This window comes from Exserohilum turcica, assembly GCF_000359705.1.
Source record: "Exserohilum turcica Et28A unplaced genomic scaffold SETTUscaffold_4, whole genome shotgun sequence".
NCBI lineage: Eukaryota > Fungi > Ascomycota > Dothideomycetes > Pleosporales > Pleosporaceae > Exserohilum > Exserohilum turcicum.
The window spans coordinates 1936268-1958321 of NW_007360247.1; the positions used below are offsets into that span (position 1 = coordinate 1936268).

The 22054-nt window shown below is 52.8% G+C and overlaps 4 protein-coding genes across 4 annotated transcripts; 1 reads left to right on the plus strand and 3 right to left on the minus strand.

Moving 5' to 3' along the window:
* Positions 1–1855: 1855 nt before the first annotated feature.
* SETTUDRAFT_139106 (uncharacterized protein) lies at positions 1856–13809 on the minus strand (the record flags this gene model as incomplete). The annotated part of the gene is made up of 5 exons (XM_008030382.1): positions 1856–2868; positions 2926–4695; positions 4744–13464; positions 13514–13671; positions 13755–13809. The coding sequence occupies 5 exons, from the start codon at positions 13807–13809 to the stop codon at positions 2179–2181; spliced, it is 11394 nt and encodes a 3797-aa protein (XP_008028573.1). The 3' UTR covers positions 1856–2178.
* A 763-nt stretch (positions 13810–14572) lies between these two features.
* SETTUDRAFT_164445 (uncharacterized protein) lies at positions 14573–15716 on the minus strand. The gene is made up of 4 exons (XM_008030383.1): positions 15458–15716; positions 15284–15329; positions 15060–15177; positions 14573–14940 (listed from the first exon to the last, which is right to left on the minus strand). The coding sequence occupies exons 1-4, from the start codon at positions 15619–15621 to the stop codon at positions 14822–14824; spliced, it is 447 nt and encodes a 148-aa protein (XP_008028574.1). The 5' UTR covers positions 15622–15716; the 3' UTR covers positions 14573–14821.
* A 356-nt stretch (positions 15717–16072) lies between these two features.
* SETTUDRAFT_164446 (uncharacterized protein) lies at positions 16073–18261 on the minus strand. Its single transcript, XM_008030384.1, has 5 exons — positions 18040–18261; positions 17612–17978; positions 17484–17561; positions 17328–17436; positions 16073–17280 (listed from the first exon to the last, which is right to left on the minus strand). The coding sequence occupies exons 1-5, from the start codon at positions 18187–18189 to the stop codon at positions 16080–16082; spliced, it is 1905 nt and encodes a 634-aa protein (XP_008028575.1). The 5' UTR covers positions 18190–18261; the 3' UTR covers positions 16073–16079.
* A 451-nt stretch (positions 18262–18712) lies between these two features.
* On the plus strand, positions 18713–21787 carry SETTUDRAFT_164447 (uncharacterized protein). The gene is made up of 7 exons (XM_008030385.1): positions 18713–18865; positions 18949–19329; positions 19392–20000; positions 20053–20406; positions 20452–20750; positions 20808–21120; positions 21337–21787. The coding sequence occupies exons 1-7, from the start codon at positions 18842–18844 to the stop codon at positions 21517–21519; spliced, it is 2163 nt and encodes a 720-aa protein (XP_008028576.1). The 5' UTR covers positions 18713–18841; the 3' UTR covers positions 21520–21787.
* The last annotated feature ends 267 nt before the right edge of the window (positions 21788–22054 follow it).

Here is a 22054-nt window from a genome sequence, read left to right on the forward strand (position 1 = left end):
TGTTAAGCGACGTCTGTGCAGAGACATGACATACTTCACATTTATGTAAGCGCGCTGATGTTCAATAATATAGCAAAACATATTCTCTTAGAATGTCTGCTTATTTCCAAGTTGGTTCTTGCAATAGTGGCCGAAGCTGTCCAGACCAACAAGTGAAGCAGGATTGCGGCAGGATTGATCAGATCAAAGTACTGTTCACCTCTTTAGAAGACTCGAAATCTAGTAAGTAACGCTGCATGCATTGCGACGTTAATCTGGCATGTCAGAGCAAAATATACCAGTATACTTAGTATCATTTCATCTTTTTTCACGTAAATGGAAAAATCAAGTATCCCCCTCCTAGAAAAAAGTGGGAAAAGAAAAAAAATTGCATCTACAAAGGTTGAACAACAAAGCTTTGTTCTGCATATAGCCATTAACCTATCTGCATGCTGAAACAGAGAAAAGACAGAACCTACTTTGATACAAGTGGCAATTCGCGTATGTATAACGGGGTAATAGTGGAAGTTGTATAGGTATATGAGTGAAAGAAGGAGAACAGTTATAGACTTTAGTGTACGCTAAAAAAAAATTCAGTAAAGAGGCCTGGCAACCCTATTTATCTGCAATACTGTCTTATAGGGTAGCGAATGTGGATTAAGCGGAGGATTTAGACAACACGCTGACGAGTCTGCCTAATGTTTTCCTAGCCCACAGATATACGTGGTGCCTCAGAATCCAAGTCTTGGTGTTTATTAGTACCGCCGTTAGCAACGTAAATCTGCGTTTTTTTTCTACGTACAATAGCGGTGAAACAACATCTCCAGGTCTGGCTTCAGTCGCCTTTGCCTAGGTATACTCGGTTTGTAAACTGGAGCAATATAGATGTGCTCGTCAAGTCTGCAGTTCAGTTGTTGCGCTAACAAGTCACTTATAATAGCCGCCTGTATATCCAAATGTAAGTATAAGTTCTGTTTTAGGTTTTAGCATTCACAACATGTAGGACTGAGGTAAAAAAAAGGGGCATCGAGTCATGTGCTAGCTCGATCCAAGGCCCACTCTGATCGCTACGTAATTCTGCAAGCCTTGTAATGATGAAATGGACGGGGTCGGCCCGAATGACATATGTAATCACTAATGTACTGTACTAATCCTGTACGTAGTACGCACGATAATACTATCTGACAACGACCTAATCTGACAAGCGCGTACATAGAATGCCGATATCGAGCCTCCCGAGATTATACCAAGATAGTTACTAGAGCCTATTTTGAGAAACCCTGTCCTGAAATCCATCCTGTCTCATGCAAACGTGCAAGTGCCAATCAAGATCTTAGCTATTGCCTTTCTTTTTCCTCATCGAGAAACGTATTGCGGCGTTGCTGTCAGAAGCTCAGCTCTATACCATTAGGCTACTGCAACCGAAAAGGTACGAGTAATCAGCATTCTACTGATTACGTACTAGGCATGGAATAGTATATGTCAGCGCGCAGGCCCGGCAGTTACTTTGTATACACAAAAGACTTGTAGAGTATTCGCATCATCTGCTATCCGATGAGGTTAAACAATCTGAGAAGAGACAGAGGGCTTTCCTCATAGTCATTATCTGATCAAACCAGTACATACCGCTGATTAACTATTCAAGTCCCATCCCACATCCACCCTGCGTTGCGACACGATCTTGCCATCCACCCCTCACAAAATGAAAATAACAATGAATTTGCTTCTACCCAACGCCACGCCACATAGTCATAACCTTGAATTGTTATATCTCTCATTCCAATTGAACCCAAGTATACCCATAAACACTCCCTCCAAAAGAGTACCTTAAAAACACATTCAGCCACTTCATCGCATTGCATACCAAAAAAAAGTGCGAGTCAATTCCTGACACAAGAATATAAAAACAGACCCCCATCACAACGTTGTCCAAAGGAAAACCCCATAGGAATGAAAAAAAAACACGTTGAATCAACTGCGCTTTCCTTTTCCCTCACCCTCCGAGAGCGCCATTGCTAGAAACGAAAGAAGAAGAGAAAAAACACAGATACACGGTATGTCACCATTCCACACTCCATTGACCCAAACGTCAACGCTGGATAGAAATGGTCAAACCAACCACCCAAGAATACATGTATAATCCAATCCAACACACCCCCAAAACACCGTAACCCCATGTCGCAACCCATGTACTCCTGCTTACAAGTACGCCATCCAAAGCGGGTCGCACTGACTCAGTTTAGCCGGGTGCACCGCTACGGCAACAAGATCGACCACAGTTTGGTTCGCCGGCAGATTGGCTCCAGTCGGCAGACTGCCGATCGCGCTAGCTCTCTTGACAATCAGATCGCTGTTGTTCTGCACACTCTCCCTGAGGACTTCGGGTGTCAACTGGGCTGCTTTGTGTTGACTTGTGAACCAGTGGTTCATCTCATCGCGCATGAAGATACTAAGCTGCATCTCCAACTCGCCCTCGGGTTCAATCAAGCATCGAGCCACCGTCATGACACTGGGTGCGAAGATGCCTTCGAGATTGAGCGGGCCCATTATGGTTTGCAGGTTGGGCGTCAGACGGAAAGGCACGGGCTCCGAGTTGTGGAGAATTGGCTTGCCGACCGCCATGCTGGGAATCAATTCAGAGCCCCAGATACGGCCGCTGGATCGAGACACGCTAATCTTCTGCGGGAAACGCGTGTTCATGTGCATGACATAGGTCATGAAAGTGAGAGCGGCCAGCTGGTAACTGAAGGTACGGCGGAAGAGCCAGAAGTCATCAAAAGTGGGGAAGGTGGCGCGGAAGTAGTCCTGGATGACTGTCGGAGGCACATATTTTTCTTGGACAGCAGCAAAAGTCTCGAGGCGGATGCTATTAGCGTGATCGATGTTTTTCTGTTGCAGCTGCATTAGTAACTGTTGGTAGTCCAGAGAATCATTGTCAGAACTTACGGGCTGGAGAGCTCTAAGCTTCTCGATACTAAAGAGTACGGGCTCATCTTTATTGATGCCATTCTTACGGCAATAGTCCTCATAAATGCCATGCATATTGATGTACGACGCATCATCCTGTACCATGCGCACACTAGGCGTAATCGGGATCATAAGTGGAAGGTGGAACTGCAGGTTCCTCCTACGGCTCTCTTTGCGCTTTGCCAAGATGCCGTTAAAGATACGGAACAATTGCAAGATGCGCTCTTCACGCCGTGAGCTCCTAGCAGCAGGGAATTGAATGGCAAAAGGATGAATGCTTCCATCATGGCCGCGAATCCTGAGACGGCGATGACAGATACCGATGCCACGCACCAGCTCCACATCAGGAAGGAAGCGCTCGATGCGCACAAAGTCGGAGTTCTTGTCTCGATGTTGCAGATACTGTCCAGGCACTTCGACATCGTCAAACTTGAGGAAGCGGAACTCGCTAAGCTGATGCGTGTACTGCTCAAGTGGCACCGTGAGCTTCCTGCGATCGAGCCTTTCTTCAAAGCGATTCCGCCATGTACGCAGTTTCTGGATGTATTCGTACATGGTTGGCTTGTTAGTGACAAAGTCCTTCTCAAAAGCTTTACGAATGTGTGGTGGCAGAACAGACTCAGCGAAACGCGTGATGTTAGCCTCGGTCGATGCTGGCAGTTTGATTTCTCTCGCATAGAGATTGGGCTGACGACCAACATAAGAAAGGCCATCATTGAGCAAGGCCACGATAAGTCGGTAAGCATCTTCGTCAGGCGGACACTTGAAGTTCTTCTGAATCTGGTCGAGCATCGTCTCCATGGATAGTGCAAGTAGAGGGAATGCCGTCTTGAGAATGGCACTGATCTCTTCCACGTGGTCCCATGGCTTCTTTGGTGCTGGAGGAGCATCGGCCGCGGCAGGTACGCCATTGCCCTTCGGACTGCCTTGGGCTGCACCCTCCGTCTTAACTGCACCGTTGGTTGCTCCATTCGCAGCAGGCTTGGTGTCGGCGCCTGCGTTCGCTGGCTGGTTGGCGGCACCGGAACCAGCTTGCGTTTCAGGTGAACCCTGCTTCACGGCTGGTGAGGCTTGAGCCTGTTGCTGCTTCGCCTTCGCCGCCTTTTCCTTAGCTTCCTTTGCCTCGTGCGTCTTCTTGAGCACGGCCATATCCTCTCGTGTCGTTCGGAGATGGCAGTACAGCGCCTGTGGGTACGTCTTGGCCAGTTTTCCGAGAATGGACCTCGCAATAGGCGCTTCCTGTCGCGAGAGACTGTTCAACAGCTGCGGAATGTAGGTAATCCAGTACCACGCTGGCGTATCGCCCTTGAACTCTTCAAACTTCTCCGCCAATTTCCGCTCCGGGTTGTCCAAGCTGAGCAGCCACAAGACACGCCCAAGCAGCTTCCTCGACTTGGCATTCTTGAACTGACTGGCAGCTTCCAGGTAGCAGCTGAGCGCTGCCTCGGCCCTCTCCAGGTTTTGCGGCTCCTCCTTGAACAGCATGTCGTTGTAACGTCCCCACTCTGCCCATGCCTTTGGCAGCTTAATGTCAAAGTACAGCGCGGTTCCAAAAGCCTCGCCGGCTTCATTCTTCTGCCCCAACTTGGCCAGGAACATGCCCTTGAGAGTGTAGAACTCTGCCTTCTGATTTGGACCAAAATAGTTAAGATTGGTGTTGTTAATCACATCCAGACCGCTATTGAGATCAGCCTTGATCTGGTAGTGGCACTTTGCCTGTTCGCGCAATTTCAGGAATGCTTCTTGGATCTCAATATTAGGAAGAGTGTAGATGCGTCCCAGCTGGTTGATGCAAACTTCGGGCAGGTTGTGTTTACGAGCCACATGTGCAAAGCGGTTGATGATCCATGCAGTCTCGTGGTAGCCTCGGTATGCAAAGGAGTTGCCGCTGGCATTGTTCTGGTTGGGAGGCAACAGGTTCAGGTAGACACCATTAATGAGCTGGAAGATGTGTTGACGCCAAGTGACGAGATCCTGCCATGCATTGATATCGTCCCAGAAATTTGGCAGGCGATCGCGCCAGGTGCTGAGGAGCAGCTTAAGCTCTTGTGATTTGACATCCAGATTGACTTGAGTGGTCTGAGCAAGGCTCTGGCAGATGACACTAGCATCGTGCAACTCAACCAGCTGCTGGAAGTGCTGCAGGAGCGGGATGTGCGCTTGCGTGATGCGTCGTGGAAGCTGGTGCCATTTCCGAATAGAAAGCTGGATAGACTCATCGCAAAGTCGGTGAAACTCTGGCTGCGACTCCTGCTTGTTGTGGAGTTTGAGCAGTGACATGAAAGTCTGGAAAAAGACTCTTCGCGGTGTCGGCGCGTCACTGACAGCCTTGATAGTCGCATCAAGCTGTTCGCGTGTCTCGGCATTCTGCCAGGCATCAAAGACCCGCCAGGTCGACTCCAGGTAAAGATCGTTGAAATTCTCGTGCTTAGCAAAGTCACTCAGAATCTCCCACTGTTGCAACTTTTGCGCGCAGATGACCCAGTGATCCTCCCAGAGCATGTACTCGCCGGTACTGAAGGGAAGAACAGACGTTCGTGCCTTGATCTGCGCAGCCTCGTACATTTGCTGCGCCTTGTCCCAAATGCCACACTGCTCGTACGAAAGAGCAGCATTGCTTTCAATGAATTGACAGCGACGACGCCATGTGCCGTAGAAGAGGTCGTCTTCTTGCAGTCCACTGTAGATCTCCAGCAAAGCATCCAGGTTGCTCTCGCGTAGCTTCTCAACATCAACGACAGGTGAAATGGCGGAATCTTCCATGTACACAGCAGCAGTGTACCAGGCATTGTACGTCTGAGCCAAGTACTTCATGATATGAGGCGGGAACTTGACCCGTGGTCGAGAGTGAACGATGGCATCGAGCATGGTTGCGACACAGTTGGGGCGCTTGTCCAGCTGACGCGAGTGGTAGTCCTTCGTAAGCAAAGCAGCCATGCCCTTCTCGAGGTCGCTCTGGTCGTCCTTGGTGAGTGCAGTCCATGCTAGCGGGAAGAAAGCCACCCAGATTTCGTGTGCTAGGTTGCTATCAGTGTGTTGCAAATGCCCGAGTGGCTCAAAGATATCCTTGATCTTGACATCGACGAGCTGATTGCAGAAGCGGCGATGGCTGTTGACGAGGTTCTCCAACTCATCATCAACCATGACATCTCCAATCCTAGGGTCTCGAGCATAAGTCCCGAATAGCATGCTGGGCTGCATGAGGCGAAAGTCCTCGGAATGAAGCTGCGCTGGCATATTCATCTCAACTGAGCCGAACATGAGGTGAATGACCTGACTCAGCCAGTAGCTGTCAGAAAGTGTGTCCCAGTTCTGAGAAGCTAGCACGTAGCTTAGACGACTGGCCGCAGTACGACTCAAGCTCTTGTCGAAGATGGCCATGTATCTGTTGCGCATTTCGACATCCTGTGCGCGCGTGCCAATCAAGAAAGCATGTTCCATACGCACAGTGAGTTCGCTCCTGGTAATCTTGGGGTCCTCGTAGATGCGGATGACGAGATCTAAGAAGCGGGTTAGGAGTGATGTGTCAGGCCGGTGTTCAAAAAGTAACATCTTGCTGAGCACTGCAGTCTTCTCCTTAAGTGTTGGCACAGGCTCAGTAGAGCGGAAGATCCACTCTTCAACAAGATCCAGCACCTTCATACAGACCGAGTTAGTCTGCGATCGCTCGACAAGAGATGCAAGGACACTAAGGTACGGCCGTCGGTTCTCCCCAAGTTCGTTCATCCGGGCAGCTAAGATGTCGACAGTCTTGAGCACAAGATCTGTTTGAATCTCGATTTCGCGAGGATCGGTAGGAGGGTTGGCACCTTCAGGGCGCATGGCGGGCGGTACAGGCTGTCCCGGAACGCCACTGTTACTCGCGAGGTGATCTTTAGCCATCTTGCCCTGAAATGCCTTCATGACTGCTGGGATGTGCTGGTCAATCTCCTCGGGCCGTTTCTGGCACAAGGTCCAGAGGATGTTTATGGCGCTAACGTAAGAGCTGTTCGAGAGTGCCTCGGTTGCGATTGTACCAAGGAAGTTGACGAATTCGGTCGAGGCCGATTCTTCAATGTTACCTTCGTCATCTGTAACAGGCTCAGGCATCACCTCGAGTATGCGCTTGAGAATAGGCTTCAGTTTCATGGCACCATCCTCAGATTCATCCGTCGCGTGGAGGCTTGCTTGTACATCGGGGTTCTCAGATCGAATGGGCTTGTCCAGGATCTTTTGGAACTGGGGGATGCGTTGCAGCACCCAGTCGTCAGGCTTGACATTGACGATGACCTTGACAATCTGGAGCGTGTTGATCATACGTGTGGTGAAAACCTCGGCTTTGTCTTCCTGCTTCATTTCCGTCAGAAGAATCTCCTCAATCTTCTTGGTAAGCATGAGGTCGAGATCCAGGTCGCTCCATAGTCGTGGTGAGAGTAAGTCGTGCAATAGCTGCACAGCCTTCCTGCAGATTTCAGCAGGCTGTGGAGCGTTAGGGGCGACCATGGCAGTCTCCTTGGATTTCGGCGAAGCGACGGGAAAGCGCTCTGGCAGGTACGCGACGAACTGTATGAGGTACTTGATGAGCATCATCCGGATTCCAGCTCCTGCAACAAAACCCTTTGGTGAGGAGGCTGGGACCACGGCAGATCCATCTGCACGCCTCTTAATAGCTTGCGGGGACTCTGATGACCGATCCGATGAGCCAGTGCTCTCACTTGCTGTGCGTTCCTCCCAGGTCCTGATGAGGCTGATCAAGTTCAATGCCAGCTTCTTTGCGTCGGTCGATGGGTTAGGAGGTTGTGCAATCTTGGACAGCGCAGTGATGATGATGGGTGACAGATGCTCTCTACCCTCGTAGAAAAGATCTGGATGCCGCACCAAAAAGTTGAAGATGCTCATCAACTGCTGTAGATTGGAGCTCTCCTCCGAAAGGATCTTGCGGGGGAACTGAATCCAGCGAGGCATCTTGGAGTCCGCTCCAGGCACTGCCGGCATCCGCTTCTTCAGGACAGGAGCCATGAGCTCCAGTGCTTGCATCACAAGTGAGCGGCCCTCATTTTGATGTGCCTTGAGGAGTGCCTGATAGACCTGCACGGCAATCTTCACAGGCGTGTCGAATGCAGCAATGAAGAACGCAATGAGCACGTAAGCAGCGTACTTGTTGATGATGTCTTCAAGCTTGATGTAGTTCCAGGCAAACTTGATGACGTCTTTGCGGGCATCTTGTATCATACCAGGGTAGTGCTTCAGAAGGAGTGTGGTGAGTTGAAGAAGCTCCATCCGTGAGTGGTCTACACCAAGCTGGGCAGTGTCCTCGGACAGCTCAAGCGTGGATTGTGGCTTCCATAGCCGGCTGTGGATAGCTTCCGTCATGGCCTTGTCCATGAACTTGGTACCCTTGGTCTTTTGATCAAACAAGATTTCCCAGTTGCGCTTCACATCCATGGCAAAGATGGGGTTGACAATGTTCCGGAAGATGAAAGTCTTGGTCTTCTGCGAAGAGTTGCGAGATGTGTAAAGGTCGATACACTTGTTCACAATTGTCTTCCAATAGTCCACAGACTCACTGGAGATGATCTGTTCGTAGATGAAATCGAACAACCTTGGTGAAGCCTTCAATTCCTCAGATGTAACAGCATCGACAAGCTCAAAGAAAAAGTCCAAGCTGCTCGGCTCATGCTTCAGGTATGTGGTGAAGATGATCATGATCTGGTCACCAGCCTGTTCAGTTGCCAAGCGCAAGTCTGCGTCTAGGCTGTTTGCCCTGAGCTTCTTCTCCAATGATCGGGCCGCTTCGAAGAGGCCTTTTCGTAGGTCTGCATCCGAAACAAGCCACTTGCTGGTTTCCTCACATTGGCATAGAGCATATGCAATGTGAATGCCGTTGAGCTGAGCCTGGCATTTCTCCTTCTCGGTACCCTCAGGGCTGATGGCGCTCAAGAAGCCGGGAACATCTTCTGTGACTTGCTTGCGGAGAGCCTCGCTAGCTGGGTTTACGAGGAGCTGGGCAAAGAAGCGTCCTTGGGTGTGGTCCTTCAAATTGGGAGCAAAGTGATCCCAGGCTTCCTTTGGATACATGCAGAGGTACTTGATCAAAGGCTCTCTGAATGGGCTGTAATGAGTCCTCCTGAGCGCAGTTTCCAACTCGATGACCTTTTCAATAATTTGCTTGAGGAAAGTAGCCGCCGCCGGAGGCAACAGATGGAAGATGTTGAAGATGCCAGTCACAATCTTCATCTTTGGGTTTTGTTCAATCATGGTAAACGAGATCTTCTGGAGACTGTTCTGATCGGCGATGCTCTTAAGGTGATCGAGAAGGCGGGTTCCAATCTCAACCTTGAAGTAGTTGGTGAGAAGCTTCAACAAACGCGCCAGGCCATCAAGGTTTTCCACGGAGAGTTTTCGTGGGTCCTGGAGATTAACCAAAATGGGACGGAGCCCGCTTTGTAGAACATCCTTGGGTAGCTTGTTTGTTGCTGAGATGACGCCCGAGAGACCAATGTTGGCTGCCTCAATAACCTCGGGGGACTTGGAGTAGAGACACTTGAAGAAGACGGCGATGATTCGGAGGAAGGTCTGGTTTGGCGGTGTCGTGCTGAACTCGGGGAAGCTCTGGGCAGTGGAGAGAAGACGAATACAGGCCACTCGCAGGCTGACGATGTGATCTGCATTCCTTTGCTCAAAGGGCTTGCTTGCAAGATGCTCGTCTTCCGCATCTGCCAGTGCAAGGGACTCCATCAGCAACCTCGTCAACTGCTCATTGAACTCAAGGATGTTGTTCTTGAGTTTCAAACAGAAGGTGATGGCGTCGATGTAGGCGATCTGAATGCTGAAAGGCAACGCTCGGAGTGGCTTAGTCCAGATGGGCAGGATAAGTCTGTCTTTGACGGGTGTGATGAGGTCGCTCACACTCAACTCGGTAACATCGGATAGCACCTGGAAAGCCTTTTGTGTCGCTTCTCGCACATTCTTGTTCATGTGCGACAAATCACCCACAAGCTGCTGACACAGTCTCAGCGTGATGTTGTTGCCCTTGTCAAAATCTTCCTTCTTGATCTTTTTATGACATCGCCGAATGAGGTCCTGGATGAGTCCTTCCGCTTGTATGCGTGTCTTCGAGTCGAGATCGATGGGCATGTCCTTCATCACAAAGTTCAAAGCCCGGACAAGCTCGAAGTGACGGGGAACGAGCCAAGTCAGAGGAAGCCCCAGCTGCTTGATCATGATCTCAATACCCCGAGTTCCACCAGACTTCATGAACCAGTCATCCGCATGGCAGTTGTGGCAGAAGGTGCTCGAAAGCTCAGTGAAGAAGACGAACTTGTCGAGTGCGCCGTCATTCCCAAAAATAGCCTTTGTGGCATCTCGCATGGTTATGATGGCTTGCTCAGCAGCGTCGCGCACAGCAGCATGCTCTGACGCAAGAGATTCGCCAATCGCTTCTGAAATGACGTCTGTTTCGATCACAACAGGTCCTTCGCCCGAATGCACATCAAACGGCTTGGTCTTGTGCTTGAGTATTGCAAACTGGGTTGCGAGCTGTAGAAGCGTGAAATGTTTTGCCAGGTTGCTCACTAAAGCCTCAGCGTCGGTCTTCAGCTCGGGTATAGACACAGCAAAGATACAAGCCTTGAGCAGCTTCTTCAAGGTCTCTTGTTCCATGCTCTTCTTGGTGATTGACTTCTCGCGCTCAGACGCAGTCAAAATATCATATCCGGCATCGAACTTCTTAGCACACAAGTCATTAGCTTGCAGGCGGACCAGTTGCGCAAAATCCTCGGGCAAGCTATCGAAGCCGACCAGCAGCTTTGTGTGTGCTGTGATGAGGCGGAGAGCCTGTTGCTTGTGGAACGTGTCGGACTTCTTCGCTGCGGGTGTCTTGGGAATCTCGTGAAGCTTTGCAATTGCAGTGTCGATTCCAATTGCCGCAGGAAAGGCGCGGTCTTTGGTGGATCCAATCAAACGTATATCAACAGATGCTTGGTCGTCCGAATACGGCTTGAAGTTCAGCTCTGGCGGCCCTGTGATGAACTTGCGGTTGCGGCCACCTAGTTTGCCAAGGATGCGCATTGTAGTGTGGGCATGGAAGTGGCTGTACGGATTTGGCTTCAGATGCTCCCACAAAGCAGCCATCAGTTCGTCGATGACGGGCGCCATTATAGGGTCCAAGTAGTCTGCGGTGAGATTATCCACGCAAAGCTCCAGAGTTCGAAGTCCTTGTCCTACAAGATCAGATCCAGCTCGCAAGGCAACGACCAGCGGTCTCATGAGGTAACTGAGGTGTGGCAAAAGGTTGCTCAACCTTGCCGGCACTGTCAAGGAAAGTTCAACAAACAAGTCCCTTTCGGCGGGTTTGCGTGCTGTCAACAAAAGGTTGTTGAGAACGTCCAGTAACATCTCCAGAAGTGGAAGAATCTCCTTATACAGGTGCTCAAACCTACCACCACCAATGCTCCTGAAAAGTGATCTAAGTAGCAAAAAGTAGTTCATGGGCTCCTCGGCAGTTGTCGACAGCTGAATCGACTTGGTGATGATCTTGCTGACGTGCGGCAGGAGGACTTGCTCGTTTTGAGCGGAAAAGAGAGTAACTGCCATAAACGACAGCTTGAAGAGGCGAAGCATAATGGATGACTTTTTAACATCTGCAGTGCCAACCTCTTCGATCCGGTCCATGAGAAACTGCAGCAGCATTCCCGAAAAGCTGGGGGATGTGGCCTCGGACGCGAGAAGGAACTGGGGAACGTGGAGTAATGCGGGGTGATCGAACATCATATCGTACAAATGGGGTATCTCGGATGAAAACACTTCGTGGAATGTGGCCGGGTCAATGTGGTGGAAGACGGTTGCAAACGTCTCCAGTAGGTCCTTCTCTTCCTTGCCGCTCGACATCATATGTTGGTTGCCCATGAAATCTCCTGGTGACAGTCCTTGGCCCTCGGGAGCCTTGTCTGTGCCGTAATAACGGAACACCTTTGCACCTTCACGGAAAAGCTTGATGAGAACTTCCACCTCTTCGGCATTGTAACCGAATGATACCTCATGCCAATTGGCTGAGGCATTGGCTGGGTCAATCTCTTCTTTTATCTTGGCTGGGTTACACGCTCGAAGTTGATAGAAGAGGTTCTTGAGTCCATGTAGTAAGTTCTTGAACAGGAATTTATTGTCAGCAATTGGGTCAGAACTCCGGTCTCGTGGGTTTGATGTCTTGATCGGTGTTGCGTTAAAAATGTCAATCTCATCCCAGTCTGGCGGACTGTCTTGAACAGCCATGTGGTTCTCGTCTGTCGCATCGATTGATGGTTGGCTGTATTGTGCTGAAAGCTTGACGGCATTGTGATACTGGCGATTCATTGCAGCAAACTTGTCCCCAATGGCATTGAGAATCATGATCAGGAAGTACCGAGCGTCCTCCTTCGGCTCCAGCTTTGCGATGCACTCTGCCATGTTCAGAAGGAGTTTCGCACTCATGGTCTGGAAACTGGTTCCTGGAAAGCTGTCATGTAAGTTCTTCGTGTATACCTCGACTGTCCGGCGAATTTGCTCCTTCGAGAGCGAGTCTCGCAAATGGTGGATGAGATCTGCAAGCATACTGTACGCAAGTGGACGCATGGTTTCGTATACAGTGAGGCCATCCCCAATGAGGGTCCTTTCGTCCAGGAGCTCGTCGATTTTCTTCAAGAAGATCTTGCGAAAGTTGAAGTTGATGATGTGTCGTATAGCAACCAGTAGCTCCTTACGTGCACCTGATTTTTCCCGTGGACAATCTTTGAGCAAGCGAACGACAATATCCGGCAGAGTTGGTAGGAAGTCGTTCAGCTGGTTTGCGTACACCCGAAGGAGATAGGCCAGAAAGCTCATCGTCTTAACTTGGGCTGTGATAAAGTCACCAAATGCCGCGCGATTCCGAATCTCCTTGCTGACACCGGTGAATATCTTGCCCTGAGCCTTGGCCTCTTCATGCGCCTTCTCTTGCGGCTTCGCCTGGAGCAAAAGCACATTCTTAATGAGCGGAACAAAAAGTTTCACGTTCTTGTTCACACAGTTCCTGTAGGCCTGGAATAGCGATACCACAATAATCGGGCACTCTGCGAGAACCTTGAACGACTGCATTCCCTTCAGGAGCATGCGTGTGGGTAGGTGTTCGGATCCAAGGTCGCCTGCAGGGCCAGAGTTAAGGGCGGTTGCCGGTGAACTGGGCCGAGGAGATTGCGAGAACTGGTGGTTGTTCGGTGTCGATGGGACGCCCTGCGAGGCTGACGCAGGTCCGCTGGTATCGAATGTGTCGTGTACTGCCTGCTCCATTGTCTCAAACATCTCTTGGATCAGGTCCAGGAATGGCTGGACGCGGTCTGCCAGCACCTTGGTCTGGTGGCGCTGAAAGTCCATGATGGTTTTCATACACAAGACGGCGTTGTCCTCATTCTCCAACTTGACCAAGCTCATCAGCTTGTCGACAATTTTGGCCGCATGTGGTTCGATCGCCTCGGCCGGGTTCATCGGCAGTCGGTGCAGAATTTCGAGGATGCAGTTCCGTATCCGCTGTCTTTGAGTCAGAAGGCTGCCCTGTTGCTGAGAGCTGAGCGCTCACCTGTTCGGGCGACGTTGATATGAAGACCGGGCTTCCATCGAGTATCTTGAGGAAGACGGGGACGAGGTGGTTGAGGAATGCGCTGTACTGCTGCCCTTGACAGTAGCTCTCAATGTTGTCCCGTATCTCGATTGCCTGCGTACCCTTGGCCCTGAGATCTGCGGCAGTCAGCTTCTGTTCGCTTTGGATGATGTGCGCGACCATGTGCGATCGTGCGTCTCGGGTGTAGAGCGCCCTGTACCAGAGTTGGGGTCATCCAGTTTGGAGGCCATGGCCTCGAAGTTGTGAGACGCCATGACGATGGTGGTTGCAGCTAGCAGCTGCTCGTCCCCCCTGCTTGCAACCCGTTCAGGCTGCGCTATGTCGTGTGGTAGCTATCCAGTGCGTCGCGCGACCGATGTGAGAGAAGGCAGGCGCATTTACGTTGGTGACAGCCCAGTGGTGTGACTGGAACGCCGGTAGGTGGTTGCAATGGGTAATATTAAAAGGTTGAAAAGGAAGGGATAGGCGAGAAGCCCTGAGTGATCATTACAATCGTTATGGAGAAATGAGGACTGGTGGTGGGGGTGGAGGGCGCGTCCAGCAGGTGCTGGTATTGGTCGCGTCTGGAGCTCTGCAGAGCACTCAAACTGACGACCGACTGCAGATGCGGAAATGCCCTGGACTCTGAACCGGCAAGTTCCGTGGGCTGCTGGCGTCTGATTGGGCCGCATTGGCCCCTGCCACTATTCCAGTCAAGGCCTAGCGCTATCGGCGCTTGTGAATCTCCGATAACATGCGTCAGAGCAGTCCATAGCCAGCAAACGGCTTGCGAATAAACAGATCAAGACACAGGTATCGCCGTCATCGTCTTCTTTCCCACGACCCTTGGAAGTGTTGATTACAATGGATTGCCAATATTCAAATGTCCAGTTCAGTAGACGAGCACTCACGACCATGGCTCTCAAACCAGCGCGGCGTCATACCGAGTAATCATACCAGCCAGTAAACGAAAATAGATACAGTGTACCAGGACGCCCCTACGTTTACAAAGCACACGGCACATGGCAATTGAGACCATTGAACTCGAAGTCTCTTTCCGTCTACCTACTGCGTCTAGCTAACGCTTCGCCATGACCGTAACCCGCCTCAGCACACATTGACTACTATTCATATTTGCAATACATCACATAGTTGTACAGGCTGCGCTCGCTTCTGGTCTCTCATCTAGTTAAGGAATTGAAATGTGGCATTTACATTGGGTCGCTCCGAGGTATTCGATGTCAAGGTGGAGATGATCAGATAGCGAGCACATCAGCCTGGAACCATCTACTTCTCATCGGGATACAGCGTCTCCTTGAGGGGGATACCGAGCTCCTCACGTATCGGCTCAAGCTCCTCGAGGTACTCGGCGTACTGACCCTTGTTCTCGACCTTGAACTTGATACCTGTGACGTATGTTAGCCCAGAGCTGCCTCGCTGGTTGCGTCATTTTTTGACATGTCCACGCTCTTCTTCTGCACAAAATGTCCAGATGCACATGCGTGGGGTGCAGAGAAGAACGTACCCTCAAAAACTCGGACAGCAGAGGGGAAGTCGTTGACACGCCTGGCGGCGCGGAGAGCGGCAGTGATGACTGCGGGAGAGGGGACGAGATCGTAGGCAAAGCAGTTGTTCAGGTTTCGCTGGAGAATGTTAGCGCATTGCTGTGGTGCACAACAGCCCACCATCTGGCTCAGTGCACATCGGGCGAAACCGGTGCGGGCCGCATGCCGGGCACAACAAACGTACCTGGAGCTCGAAGACATCGTTGACCTTTTCGAATTCCTTCTCATACCTGCATTCAAGACACAAGAGTCAGCGCTGTAGCTCCTGATGCAATCAATCCGGCTCAATGGCTGTCCGCAGTCTGTGGTCCCACTATTCCTCCCCGGACGCCCGAGCCCCTCCACGGATTCCTCGTACCTGGCAGTGAATTCCTCAAAGGTCTCCTCGGCATGCGCGTCGCTCTTTCGGACAGCCGACTGCGAGAAGGTGCGCTGGGCGTTCAACGCAACGGGGGTTGCTCGGTGGGCCGGGACTCGCACGCCCACTCGGCTGACCTTTGACGCGGCGCGGACAAAGGACATGGTGCGGTTCAATTAGCTGGCGAATAGCACTTGGGGGTGATGGGAGGCTACTGGGCGTACGAAGCCGGCGATACGTGGGCGAGTGGTGATGTCGGTGGTGCGATTTCGCGGGAGGTTCTGAAAACGAAAGCTCAGGCGATCTGAGTTGCACCCAAGCCAAGCGCCGAAAAGTGGGTCGCCGTTTTCCTAAGGCTGAAGGCAGACTACACTCGTGTGCACGCACTGCACGTCAAGCACAGACAGGAAACTAGGTAATTTTAAAATCCAGCGCAAAATACAAACTTTGCCCCGGTTTGCATACTCTTGATCGGCTCTCCTTGAGTCGCATGTGAGACTTTGCGCTCTATTACTCAATCCGTAAAACAAGTCTATCACAAGACACGAAGAGGATGAAATGCTGTCAGAGTTGAGATTGTAATCAGATTGTTTATCAAGTCACAAATCATGGTGCGTGGCTTTTATACTCTGTAGTATCCTCCAAATGGCGCTGGGCCTTCGGAGACAGCCCGGACAGACATCACAGGGCTGTCGCTGTCGTTTTCCCCCTCTGAGCTCCCGTATGAATCGTCGTCTTGTTCGTCGTCTTGCATCTCGTCTTCGTCTTCACCATCATCGTCTCCCTCTCCATCCTCACCCGCATCGTTATCATCTGCCTCGATGTCTGCGTTTAACACTGTGTCGGCCACGACGGGGTCTTCAGTCATGTCTTCAGGAACATCAACCTCCTCTGGCTCCTCTCCTTCGCCAGGGTGCCCATGCTGATCATGCTCTGTCTCCATCTTCTCAAAGGCGTATCGTGGGTTTCTTGCAGCCCAGCGGACGTTGTGCATGACTTGATGCTCTCTTCTCTTTTCATGGCGAATCTGGCGATCGTCAATCTCTGCTTTGTACTGGGCCGCCATTTCCTTGTCATCCCACAGCTCTGGCCATTCGATAATACGCTGGTATATCGAGTCGTCTGGCTTCTCGCCGCCGATGATTGCATTCATCTTATCCTTGAGGATCACTGTCGCTTTGGCCCACGTTCCGACATGATACCAGCCCTGAAAGGTCGGTGCACAGGTCGTTCGGATGTCTTTGGTAGCCAAAATCTTGGAAATGAGCGGGTCAGTGATGTCGCAAAACTGGAACAGGTTTCCCGTTTGCGAAACATGGACTCCGTCAAAGGTATGCTCAGACTCCAGCTCTTCCGGGGACATCTTTGCTAGTTTCATGACGTGCTGATCAAACACTGCGCGGTGTTTTGATGTGCCTGACTTGATATACGACAGAAAAGACACTGTTTGGTATTTGCGGTACTCGGGGTCCTTGCGAGGGTCAACTCCCCACCGTACAAGTGCCTCGCGCCATGGACCACTTTCGAAGAAGAAGCCACAGTATATGGCGGCCTGTCGGAGTTTGGTGCGCTTGTCCCATCCGAGCCTGTTGTACAGGAGCTGTCGGGTGACGATGGGTCTTTGAAGAAGCAGGGCTCTGATGTTGGCAATCAGCGACTGCATGTAAGGCGAGAGATCCCTCTCTGCAGGCAGTCCCGGTCTGGGTCCGGTGGGGACATGCTCGTCGGTGGGCTTGACAATGGTGTATGTGTTGTAAGCCAGGCTCCTCTGGATGTTGACGACGCCTTGGTCGGTGTATTTGACATTGGAGTTTTGCTGGAATCTGAGGAGGCGTTAGCAAGCGTGGGACGGGTGCCGCCCTGCACATACCGGTAATTGAATGCAATGGGCATCTGCAGAAACTCTGCGGATGGGCCCACACTCTTGGTCAAGTCGGCGCCCGCCGCGGTGTTGATGTGGTACTTTTTCAGCTGGTCGTCTGGAAAGGCATCAGCTGTGTCTAGGGACGCTTTGGGGTAGTCTCACATTGCCTGGGAAGTATGTGGTTGCGCAGGCCGAGCATGGTGTGGTTGTGAGAGGCCGCGTACTGCAAGTCGGGCATGTCTGAGTGGTCAGCCATGGATACTGCACTTGGTTGGCAGTGGACTGCTTACTCCTGAACCGGTGAGTCTCGTCGACGACGCCGGCGAGGGTGACCTTGTATGTCGATGCATTGTCCTGCAGACTTCGGTAGATGGTTGGGGCGTCGACATAGGCGTGGGCGTCGCAGAGTGCATTACTGCTGGGAGCGATTGCGTGCGGGGGCAGAAAGGGCAGAAAGGGCCCTGAAGAGCCGCGCCTCCGCTTGCGGCCGGTCCGCTTGGGCACTGTCACCTTGAGAAGCACGTTGTTGGTTCGCACTGGCGTGGACAGCAGACGCTTGGCAAACGGGTCGTCGGGGCGCAGCGAGACGGAAATGAGTTTTTTGAGCTCGTCGTCGCCGTCGGCGTTGACGGTGGTTTCCAGTTTCGAACGCAGGCCCTGGGCCACAAGTCAGCGTGGTGCTTGGTAGCAGCAGTCGTCGTCGTCGTGTTCGGCGGACCTTGCTCAGCTTGACGGGCCCGCCCAGCGAGGCAATGCCCTTGTCGACGTTCCTGACGATGGCCGGGTGCTCGACCACGGAGATGGCGCGCGAGGGGATGGCCAGCCACGGCGCGCGCTGGGTTTCACGAGCTGGCGTGGCGACGGCCATGCGGGGCCATGCGCGGCGGGCGTGTGCAGTCGTCGCAGGTCGCAGGATGATGTCGTGACGGGCGGCGGCGGCGGCGGCGGCGGCGGGGCGGGCTGGGCTGCGACCCAAGGCAAACCAAACGCACGGCCTCGCTACGGGACGGCTAGCGCGAATCACTCGACGCTGGCCGTCTGGCAGCAGCCCTGAGTTGTCAGTCAGTTGACGACCTGCTGCTGGACTTCATCTCTCCAGCTCTCTCGTGCACGCCCGCCTGCTCTGGCCGATCGCTTCTACGTCACCACGCCGCGTTGCCCACGGCCCCCAGCTGCCGTCTGCCCGCTGCCCGCTGCCCGCTGCCCGCTGCCCGCCCCCTCTCGCGAAGCTCTGCCCTGCCCTGCCCTCCCTCGACAGCCTCCCCGTGCGTGCACCCTCCTAGACGGCTACACTAGCCACCATCTGCTACCTCACGCGTCCCTCCTCCATGTCGGCCTGAGCTGCACGCCTCCTCACCCGTCGACGCCCCCCCTGCCTGCGCCCCTCTGCTCGCATCCATTGGCCCTCCCGGACCGCGACCCGTCGACAGACACGCCTCGGGGCCTGCCTCAGACTCGGACGCCCGCCTCCGCAACACCTCCGCAGCCCACGACGTGGCTGTGGGCGCTCCTGCACAACCATGAAGGGCTTTAGGCAAAGGGTCGTAAGTCTCCGTGTGCCCCCCAGCCCCTGCGTCCCCAGCCGTGCCCGCTGCCCCTCGTGCTGCGCAGAGGCTAACATGTCTAGTCCGAACAGCTTTCTCGAAGCAAGGATGGCAAGTCGTCTAAGAAGAAAGACTCCAACTCCGGCACGGCCTCGCCGTCGCTCGCTGCCTCGCACTCGCCCTCGGGCTCAGCCCAAGCCACCCCTTCGTCGTCCCAGACGCAGCTCACGGATGCGCGCAGCAAGAGCCAGCCCGCTGCCGATGGCGCCGCTGCCCACCACGCCTCGATGCAGCCCAGCCAGCAGCCTGCCTCGGGCTCGCTCGCCGCCGGCCAGCAACCCTACGCCGCACAAGGCTCGATGAATCCCGCCGGTCCTGGCAATGCCGGCGCTGCAGGCCCAGGCACGCCCTCTAGGCTCGGCCAGCCCCTGGCACCGAGCGTCGTCATTAGCCCGAGCGCTCCTGTAAGTACTGGCGCGCCGCACCCTCGTGCATCTCAGAGACGCAGACTAAGTATTGCCTGCAGCATGTTCCTCCTCCGGGCGCCGCCGAGACAATGCCGGGCGACCTTGCGCCTCCCAAGGCGGGCCAGAAGTCGGGCATATTCGACCGTCTTCAAGCGACGCCCAAGGACAACATTGAAGGTATTAGGACGCCCAAGCGGCAGCACTCGTCGCGTTTCGACATCTCGGACCAGCGCCAGCGTGAACTGGAGAAGCTGCCCGGCTTCCACGAGGTGCCCCCCAACAAGCGCGAGGAGCTGTTCATGCAGAAGATTGACCAATGCAACATCATCTTCGATTTCAACGATGCCAGCGGCGACATGAAGTCCAAGGAGATCAAGCGCCTGGCCCTGCACGAGCTACTCGACTATGTGGCCAACAACCGCCAGGTCATCACGGAGAAGATGTATCCTCGCGTCGTCGAAATGTTTGCCAAGAACCTGTTCCGGCCCATTCCACCCCCTATGAACCCCCAAGGCGAGGCCTTTGATCCCGAGGAAGACGAGCCCGTGCTCGAGGTGGCATGGCCGCACATCCAGGTTGTCTACGAGTTCTTCCTGCGCTTCATCGAAAGCCAGGACTTTAACACAAACATTGCCAAAGCATACATAGACCACAGTTTTGTGCTCAGCGTAGGTAACCTGCCATGGACAAATTGCACGACTGCGAGGCTAATGTTTGCAGCTACTCGATCTTTTCGACTCAGAGGATCCTAGAGAGCGCGACTTTTTGAAAACCACACTGCATCGTATATACGGCAAGTTTCTCAATCTGCGTTCGTACATTCGCCGTTCTATCAACAACGTCTTCTTTCAATTCATTTACGAGACCGAGCGCTTCAATGGAATCGCTGAGCTGCTGGAAATCCTCGGTTCCATTATCAACGGGTTTGCTCTTCCGCTCAAGGAGGAACACAAGCTCTTCCTCACAAGGGTGCTCATTCCGCTGCACAAGGTCAAGAGTCTGAGCATGTACCACCCGCAATTGGCATATTGCATTGTCCAGTTCTTGGAAAAGGATGCGGCCTTGACAGAAGAGGTGAGTGGGCACGCTCCGTCTAACCGGCTAGGCTTACATGTGCAGGTTGTTTTGGGCCTCCTCCGGTATTGGCCAAAGGTGAACAGCACCAAGGAGGTCATGTTCCTCAACGAAGTCGAGGACATCTTCGAGGTCATGGATCCGGCCGAGTTTGCAAAGGTGCAAGAACCTCTGTTCAACCAGCTCGCCAAGTCGGTCGCCAGCCCGCACTTCCAGGTTGCCGAGAGAGCACTGTACTTTTGGAACAACGAATACTTTTGCAATCTCGTCAGTGACAATGTCGAGGTCATCCTGCCCATCATGTTTGCCCCGCTGTACGAAAACTCAAAGGGCCACTGGAATCGGTATGCTACAGCACCCCCTTGCGTGGCCCAATGCCACCTGCTAACGAGGACACGTAGAACAATTCACGGCATGGTATACAATGCCATGAAGCTATTCATGGAAGTCAATCCGCAGCTGTTTGACGACTGCTCGCACGACTATGCCGAGTCGCAAAACAACGCGACGCAAAGGCAGCAAAGCCGACTAGACCGCTGGGACAAATTGGCCAAGCTTGCAGAATCACGCTCAAATGGCACGGCGGACAAGTCGTCGGCACGCGTGGATGACTCTGCTCAAGGACGACTGGAAAATCTCCGTCTTCAAGACGATGGGGCGGCATCGAGAGACAGGCGGCCGAAAGATTATGAGCGTCAAGGCAGCCAAACCTCGGTACGTTGATTCTTAAGTCCCTAGAACTCGAGACGAGCATTCTTTGTGGCCGAATCGATTTACTCTTAATTCTATCCCTAGACTCCTAGGTCTTTTTTTTCTTCTTCTTCTCTTCTCTTCTTCTTGTTGTTGTTGTTGTTGTTGTTCTTCTTCCCGTCCAAAGGCTTGCGTTGGGTTCAAGTGGATCTGACGTGTTTGTGCTCTGTGTGTTTGCAGCGACGGCACCATTCTTCATCAGGGGAGCACCATGTGTCGTCGAGTGCTCGCCGATCGGCTGGTCGACCTCGCAGCAACAGCCGGCCCAACTCTTCATCCGGCCACGCTGTCTCGTCGCGAGCGCCTTCTGGACGGGCAAGGGCCAATTCTGGGGGTAGCATTACGCGGGTCACGAGCTCGTAGAGTGCAGTGTGCTGCTTTGTCCTTTTTGTGTTTTTTTTTCATGTTGTCTTGGTCTCTGCGTAGGCTTTTGAGTATAGCTTGTAGTGGCGATATGGCACGTTTCTTGTTGGCATTAAGCGGTTGCGCGGGTTCCAGAGTCCCCCAAAAGAAGACGGATTTTGACACAATGGTGTTCTGGATGTTCTTCTTTTTTTCTGTCTTGGGGGCCCTATAGAGAGTAGTGAGGGTGACCTGCTAGGGGTTCCCTGTACCAATGTATATGCAATAGCAGATGTTCAAGAAGCATTGTGTGCCGGGTGTCGTGAGGGGCTCGAGCATGGGGCCCAGGGTACTTGTGTGTGTGTGTGTGTGTGGTGTATGCAGGGACGGGTCCCAGCCAAAAAAACAAGGGAGCAGGCAGTGCAGGCATGTGGGCAGGATGAATGGGCTACTGTCTTGTTAAGTATAGGGCTAGAGTTTATTGGACACAGGGCAGTTGTAGACACGGTTGTCAATTTGTCATGCTGCCGAAGAGGCAAGGGGGAGCATGGCCTGT